Raw genomic sequence first — 8,656 nt, 5'->3', positions numbered from 1 at the left:
AGGAAGTTTCTATTGCGACATCACTTTTATGTATGGGATTCTACCACTGCTTTGCTTTGTAAGACTGCTTTCCTCTCCCCAGGTCCCTGACATTCCATGTCATGACTTCATGGTAGATCTAGGTTGAGCACCATACCACCTGCACATTTTCATGCACTATACCTTACTTTCCTTTTTTTCTTGTGAGGATTTGCTAAGCCACCTGTTGTGTCATCTGCTCTGTCTGCTGACCCACAGCACACTCTTCCTGGGAATAGTTGCCAGTTACTGAACTGGGCCAAGAGTCTGAGTAACCAAAACCAGCAAGACTTGATTCAACTTCACTCTTCTCCCTTGTGATTTCAGGAGACTGCATGATGACTCACTTTGGAGGATAAATGCAAATAGTCCTTGATCACTCCTCCTACCTCTGCTAACACTGTGCTCTTCACTCTCCAGAGGAAGAACAAAGTCAAAAAAGGGAAGGAGAAAGAGGAAGAAGCAGCAGCACATTTTATTTCCAGTAATTTCCTGAAAGCAGAAATTAAAACTTCAAGTAACATTTGTATTTCTGAGGTGATGTGGAGCATTGGACTGACCTCTCAGCTTTGACTCAGGCTCCTCCCAAGGCCCTGCCCCTAGCCCTCACTAAGGATGCCCCCAAATGAGCCAGTGGTGGGAAGGAAACAGATCTGAAAATGGTGATACAAAAGCCCAGAGATATGAAATGATCTATACCAGGCCACACAGCTAGAACATGGGAGAGCTAGGTGAAAATATTAGGACTAGGTCTGTAGTACCTGACTTGATCCTCTTTCTATCACCTTATGATTTATGATCATTCCTCTCTTAAAACCCTTAAGACTGTGGAGAGTGCTGTATTCCAAAGCTACTTCATTCTAGTCCTCCCTTGTTCCGGAAATAGTTTTTCTCCCACAGACAAGACTGTAGGGATGAGCTGTGTAAGAGTGGCTCTGGTGTGCTGCCCATGAAGCTCAGCCTCTGGGGGAGAACAGACAGCTGTTAGAGACAACAGAGGTACTTTGCCACATCCCATCCAGGGACATCTAGGAATGCTAGGGGGAAGGACTGCATTGCCCTTTCTTCATGTCAGCCTCAGAGGACAGACTTACACAAGCATTTTTGAGCTCCCTCCAGGAATAGAGTTAAGTCGATTTGGGCTATATCTGGGAATAATGAATTCCATAAGTAATACAATACAGTGGGAGATAGTATTTCCTAATATTAACTCTCATCTTAGTTCTTAGCACTTTTGGAGCGGCCTTTTGTGGAAGTGTTCTAAGACTCTGGTCACCAAGACTGGGACTTTCTTAAATATTTTAGCTACTTTAATCATATCCCCTCATATTTGGGTCTCTCCCTATAAGAATTTTCCTGTCTCTCTCTACATCACTCTCCCTGCCCCTGATTCATCACCTCCTGTGCCCCCTCTACATTTTCTCCAACTCCACAGTCACTGCCTTAATTTGTGGTGCTGTGGCTTCCACCCAGGTTTTGTACTTTGGAAACAAAATGTCTTCTGGTCTGTTTCCAATACTCCCTCTGAGAATGCCCAATATTTATCTGGCCTATTGAACACAATGTCTCATTAGTCCCACTATCTTCTCTGCTGCATCATAATTGATAATTCAGAGACTATCATCCTATAAACATGTTTATGATCTCTTCAACTCCTCTCTTTCCAAAGGGGAAAATGCATTTCTTTGTCCTTTCCACAGGGGAGGTCATCTGACATTTTATGTTACTTAAAAAAAAAAAAAAACTTATTGTGACTCATTTTTGCTGGACTGATATTTTCATGTTTAGAAGAACTTAGTGTCACCTGTGAATGTGGGAAGTTTATAATGTATTATTTTCTTCATATCATTTATTAAGCCACTGATAAAGACCAATCCCAGGGTGCCTGGGTGGCTCAGCCGGTTAAGTGGCTGCCTTCAGCTCAGGTCATGATCCTAGGGTCCTGGGATCGAGCCCTGTGTCAGGCTCCCTGCTCAGTGGAGAGTCTGCTTCTCCCTCTCCCTCTGCCTGCACCTCTGCCTGCTTGTGCTCTTTCTCTATCTCTCTGTCAAATAAATAAAAAATAAAATCTTTAAAAAAAAAAAAAGACCAATCCCATTGTCTATTTTTATGGGATTCTCCTTTTTATACTCTTCCATACATAGACTGTGTTTATGATCTATTTGTGATCTAAAATTAAAAAAAAATGTTCCTTGACTTACTTTGTAGTATGTGGTGTTGACTTTTCTACAATAAATTATAATTATAATTTATTGCCATTGTTTTCCCCAAAATATATGTTTTATATTGCTTAAACAATGTTAACTGGCAGGTCAGGGATGAGTTCCTCTTTTAAAAATTCTTCCTATTTTATAAATGTGTTAACAGTTTTTGTAACAAGCCCAGTCTTTATTATAAATCCTCCTCCCCATGTAGGAGTAAGGAGTGTACCATTGTCAGTGCCCCTGACTCCTCCACATCCTAACTTACCTCACTCCCTCTTTGTACAGGGGTCCAGTGGCCATTCACTCAGTCTACATTTAGTTACAGCTTACATATTTTGACAAAGGACTTTCTAATTTTACCTTGGGATTCTTCAAAATCTGAGACAAATAATGTCTTGACTAAATGACAACATAAGCACATATGGTTTTGAAAATCAGGTAAGTCTAGTTAATGCTAACCCTCTAAAAACATATCCATAAATCAGATATCCATTGTCCAAGTGATAAGGATTCACTGAGGTTCAGCTTGAAAGTGTTCTGGTGATTTGAGGCTTGCACTGAGCCCACCAAACTCCTGCAAAGGAGTGCGATGATCAGAGCCAGATATCATTCCAGAGTAAAGTTTGAACATCTCAATCTGATATCCAGGTATCCCCACAGCCTGCACTTGTGGGTCTTTCCATTCCTACCTCTGCCTCCATCTCCACCATTATTCCCCACCCAGACTATGAACATCCCTTCCTCTTTGTACTTGGACACATAGTGTATACTAACTTGCAGTATCGATCAATTCTATACTGTGTATATCTTGTTTGCTCAAATAGATGGGAAGCTACTTAAAAGTGGGTGCCATGTCTCCCATCTCTTTGAAACCCCACATTTAATAAATGTTTAAAAAGGTAAAAAATGTCAAAATATTTATAGTATCTATGTATTTGCCCACACATTCTCTTTTGCTATAAGAGCATTTAGCCTACCATGTCTGAATTAGGTAATAACTTATTCATTAACAAGTGAGAACAATTCCTCATTATAATCCTTGTATTAGGAAATCCACTGTGGGAAGGGATTTCAGGGTGGTTGCTTTTCACTTCCTCCAATAAAATCTTGGAGTTAATAATTTTTTTTTTCTGTCCTTTCCTAGGAAAGGTGTAAACCCAGCCTTCTATTCACTGAGGGCAAAATCACTTCAGCAGCTATAGGTTTAGCCACAGAAAAACCGCTCAGCTTCTAAAAACCAGGCAAATAATTTCCCAAATTGGCAATCTGGCAGCAGTATAACATTGAGGACACTTTCTCAACTCAGCTGAGAAAACTCAGGAAGGACCACATGGAGGAACAGAGGACAAAAGTTTTATGGTCTGTTGGGAATGTGCCAAAGAAAATCAGATAGCAAATGAAATGAGGTTTGTCAGTCACCCCACTGGTTTCAGGGGCACACTGTGCTCACTGCTATTCCCATGGAATAAGTCACTCCTTGCAGCACCCACCAGCTCAAGTTTAATCAGCCTCACAACTGCCTAGGAGAAAGCATCACTACGTCCTCTCATACAAGATGGGCACCTGAGGCAACAAAGCTTAGAGGAAGAACTACGGGTTACACAGGTAAGGAGAGAACTAAGAAATGGCACTCGTGGGAGGGGAGGAAAGGAGATACTCAGGGGAAAGGGAAGTGAAGCCTATTGAGCAGCCCATGGTGATCTGGTGATCAGTCCAAAACTGATGAATCCACATGTGACAAGGTTCAGAGACCACCTTCTCCTACTACTCTTCACTGCCAGGCTCCTCATCGCTGTCCTCCCCCAGAGGGAATTCCCTTGTGGGCTTCTGAGTTGCACACATCCGAGTCTCCATGGCGCAGTCCTGGCTCAAAATTGCCTGAAGCAAGACACAGGAAGAGAAATTACTGCATATCTTTTACCAATCTCCTTGTTCCCTTCCCTCACTAGCTCATCCAAGTCTAGTGTTGCTCAGGAAAGATTCAAGAAACAAGCATAAGATTCTTTTTCTGCTTCATTTGCAGGCACAGACCTCCCAAGGCACCTAGGTGTACCAACCCTGGTCAAGACAAATATCTAGTATGTTTTTAATTGAATCATAACAGTGGTAGTGTAAGCTATAGCAGGGAGCCAGCTGAAACTGGTACTATCCCCTATCAGACCTCCCTGTCTTTTTTTGTCCCTGTGATCAGCCCCTACATCCACCATTAAGCCACCCAGACCCTTAGGGTCCTCATGCTGCAATAAAGTATCTTATTAACTAAAATCACAAGTTATGGTTCTCTTCCATACTTTAAAGGGTTTTGTACTTTAAAGGATGACCTGCTAAGGATAATGGCAGACATGAATGAATGAATGAATGAGCCCAGTGGAATTTTGCCCACCTTGAGGAGATAATGTGTTAACTCACATTTTGCTGGTAACTAAAGTATAGGATGCCTTTGATGGCCCCTGCCCCCAACTCTTTATAAGCTTCTCATTTTTGTTCTTTACTTAGGGCCCTTCTTAACCACCCAGTATAAGAGGAGAAGTGCTTAGTAAAGAAGGGAAAATAAGGAAGAGCACAAAGGAAAAATAAAGGTGAAAATGGGATCAGAAAATATGGCAAAGCCAAAAGGACTTCCAAAGAGGGAGGAAATAGCATACGATAAAAAGCAATGAGAGAGATGAAAAACAAACAAATAAACAGAAGATTATTATTCTTTTAGCAACAGTCAGAGCCCCTTACAAGATTTTCCTCCTTGGCTGGGGGGCTTCTCAGGTAGTAGCAGAGAGGAGCATAGATGATGTTGATGACCCCAATGATGACCATAAGCCAGGGGAAGCCAATGGCATGCACAATGGCACCCCCAGTGGATGGGCCTGTGAGGAATAAACCAAATTCACAAGTGTTTATTGACACTTGATCACAAAGAAAACATTATGCAAGGGGCAATGTGTGGCCCAGAGGATGTCCCCAAATCAAATATCTCCAGAACCCTAGGAGAATCAGCCTCTTGGTTTTACTCTCAGCTAGTAAACAGTAGATAAGCACCAAGTCCTGGGTGCTCCCCTCTCCCCTGCCAACATACCTATAGCAAAGCCCATACAAAAAGCCACATCAGCTATGGCATAGACACTCCCATACACTGATGTGTGACGCAGGTCCACCAAGTGTCCCATGATGGGCATCATAGAGGAATCAACCATGCCTGTGGCCAAAGGAAACGACACTGTCAGCTCTACCCACAGTCCCTTCTCTTTTTTGTGGCACCCTTTCTTCTTCTCCTTCCTTTAGTCTATTCCCTTTGCCTGCTATCCTCCCACTCAGCACTAACACCTATTCCTGGTAAGAGTTAGGAGCCCACACCTTTGCCAGCCACCCTCCTGCTCCTTCTGCCTTTCCGTATACCTCCTCTGATCTGACCCAAAGCCAAAATTCAGGGGCTTTTTGTCTCCTTTAGAAGTACTCGTACCTATGGAAAAGCCAAGCCCTGCATTGGGGCCAATGAGACCAAAAATATTGTGAGCCAGAGGAACCTGCAGCAGGGAAGAAGGAAGAGTTTATCAGGAGTCCAATTAGTTACCACAAAACAAAGGGTTTTGACATGATAAGCATTTATTAACCATGTGCTATGTACCACATATATTATCTATCTGGATTATCACTTATCCTTATGAAGAAGAATCTTTACCTTTATTTTAAAATATGAAAGCTAGATTGGTGCCATTTGGGTTAAATGCCCTATCCAAAGTTAAAAAGCTAGTAAGTGGCAAGATTAAGTCTAAATCTCAGATTTGACTCCATTATACATAATAATGGACCTCTTCTATTGCTGAATTCTTCCTCCCCTTCCTTTAACCCCCTCCCAGACACACTTCTGTCCTCACTCTTCACTGAATGGAGTTTCCTCTCTTTTCTATTAGCAACATTCAAAGGTTTTAATTAAATCCTAATTTGGTAGCTACTGGGGCAAGAAGACAAAGAAAAGACACCAACAACCAATTACCTATAATCTAGAGGGGCAGGTGGCATGGTTTGGGGTGCTGCTTCAGCAAGCTTGTGAAACTCATTCTTTTGCCTTCCCAATCCTCCAGTGAAAGACTTCCTTTCCTCTTTCACCGCTTCCTTAGGTCCCTCCCTGAGCACCTGTTACCTAAACCTGCTACCCCAACACATTTACCCCTCAGAGGTTTAACATACCATCTAGATGTTTGTGGCTAATAAAATTTTAGGGATTATTCTTCAAAAGATAATTATAGTTTATCAATAGTTTGGGTTAAGGTTTACTGTGGGCCCACTGTGTGCTGTAGTTTATATGGACAGTCCTATGAGAGGCTATCAGAACCCTCTCTACACTGATGAGGATATTAAACAAAAAGAGGTGACATATCTAGCTCAAAATCCCACAATCAGCAAGTGGCAAAGCTGGGAATGAATGTGGAACTCATGCTCCTGATCAAGACTTCCAGCCTTTCTTGAACACGGTACTCAGTGCTTTACAGCTCTAGTCTCATCTCCTTTAAGCCTAGGAGGCAAGTGTGCTTATGATCCCCATTATGGGGAGGAGAAAATAAAGGCTTAGAGAGCTTGAAGGGGCTCCTGAAAATAGGAAAGCTCTTCTTTTTTTCTTTTTCTACCAAACATTCTGGCACCAGAGACTTACACAAGCATTTTATGACTTAATTTACTTATCCCACCCTAACAGGACCTCATAAGGTGAATTAAGTCATAAAATGAACCACTTTGATGGCCCCATAAATAGATGACAACATGAATTGTTTCATGTGGCCATGCATAGTGCCTCAGACCTCTGGCTACAGCTGCTCCATTGCCCTTCTTCTCTCCTTCCCCACCTCCTTTAATGGGATGCTTGGTGGCATCTCTCCCAGAGCTAAATTCTTACCCATGCAAAAAGAGTCTTTCCAACAGTCATTGCCAAGTTAAGCTCCTGTTCATTTTAAAGGAAAATGGTCTTTAAATGTCTGGGTCTCTCTCTCTCTCTCTCCCTTTCTCTCCCTCTCTCCTAGATCTTATTATACTTACACAAAGCAAGCTGGTGCCTACTACAATCATCCCAATCAGGGAGCACAGCCACCTGGAAGGAAAGAGCCATCAGCAAACTGTGCTAATGGGAGAAATCCCTTCTACCTGCCACCCTATCTCCACAACACTAGCCAGTCCTACACCCCGAATTCCAGGAACCCCTTAGGATGTGAGAAGATGAACACATCTCTACATGATCTGTTTATAACCAGGTGAGCCTTTTCCCTGCCCTCCTCCTTGCCTGGCTCCATATCTCTTTCCATAGTAGAAGCAGAGGAGGTGCAATGGGACATATTCTTTCTTCCCCTAGCAGAGGAATCAGCTTACTTAGAAGGTACTTGCCCCTTGGAAGTAAACTTCAAACTTAATTCATGCTGTTTCCCAATTCAGACTACCTCTCACCTATTCATAGTTTATCTGGTCTTCAAGGTCCATCTCAAAACCCACAAAAAATACCAAACTTCTTTCCTTTTCTGATTTCCTATAGTAGGGGTTTTTAAGCTTATCTTAAAAATCTGTATGCTGAGCTTCAAAGATATAATTGAAAATTGAAGCTGTTCTCACTGTAGTAGAACAAGATCCAGACTCATACTTTTTAGCTCTCAAACCCTTTCCACTTGGTGGCTTCTGACGTACCTCTTTAAAACTCTCTAGGGCTCCAGTGAACATAGTTTCACAACCACTGCCCCCAAAGTACTGAGCTTTTTCATAGTTGTTCTGTGGGGTTATTTTAGCTCTTCAACTAGACAACAAACATCTGGAAAGTAAAGGTTATGCCTCATATATTCACAACCAACTCAGGGTCTTCCTTTATCGATAGCCCCCTCACCACCTACCCACTCCTATCCTCCCTGCAGGCAACTTTTATCCATGTGTACTTGTCCTAAACTTTCAACCTCAGAGAAGCTGTTCCTTATCCTAGGTGCAGGGACAACCTCAAAAAGGCTCTCCCACCTTACGTTCCTATTACTCTCCACAGATTCCAAGACTACATACCGACCCATCTTGTTGGCCAACACACCAAAGAGGTTGATGCCAATAAGGTAGGACACACTGGCAGGCAAGAAAGCTAGACCTGTAGAAAAACACAGTTCTAAGATTAGGACATGCCCAGTTTACTATAAAATACTTTATTTACTATAAGACAGTGAAGTCTCTCTGTTACCTTCAAGGATTCCAAACCACATTGTTTGTGTGTTGGAGATCCTTGTGCAAACCCAGAACAGTTAACATGAGGCTCTATACTTCCATTTTCCTCAGGATCTGGGCTTTGTTTAGCTTTAATACTGTACTCCCAGCTCCCCACTTAGATTTCCTAAAGGATCGCCCTAATGAGCCATTCTCATGTGTAAAATCCTTCTGATTATCATCAGCATAAGAACATCATCAGCCTTACAGAAAGAAATACG

General features: G+C 42.3%; 1 protein-coding gene across 1 annotated transcript; it reads right to left on the bottom strand.

The window, feature by feature from the left end:
• Window positions 1-3,455: 3,455 nt before the first annotated feature.
• Window positions 3,456-8,322, bottom strand: LOC145719093 (chromaffin granule amine transporter; the record flags this gene model as incomplete). Its single annotated transcript, XM_081810612.1, has 6 exons — window positions 3,456-4,100; window positions 4,950-5,083; window positions 5,293-5,412; window positions 5,677-5,740; window positions 7,248-7,299; window positions 8,244-8,322. Coding segments are annotated over 6 exons (563 nt in total), but the record flags the coding sequence as incomplete, so codon positions are not given.
• Window positions 8,323-8,656: the final 334 nt, after the last annotated feature.

This window comes from Leptonychotes weddellii, unplaced genomic scaffold (genome assembly GCF_054177405.1).
Source record: "Leptonychotes weddellii isolate Sample4059 unplaced genomic scaffold, ASM5417740v2 HiC_scaffold_3011, whole genome shotgun sequence".
Lineage (NCBI taxonomy): Eukaryota > Metazoa > Chordata > Mammalia > Carnivora > Phocidae > Leptonychotes > Leptonychotes weddellii.
The sequence above is the reverse complement of the archived record's forward strand: the minus strand, read 5'-3'. Positions and strand labels throughout refer to the sequence as shown.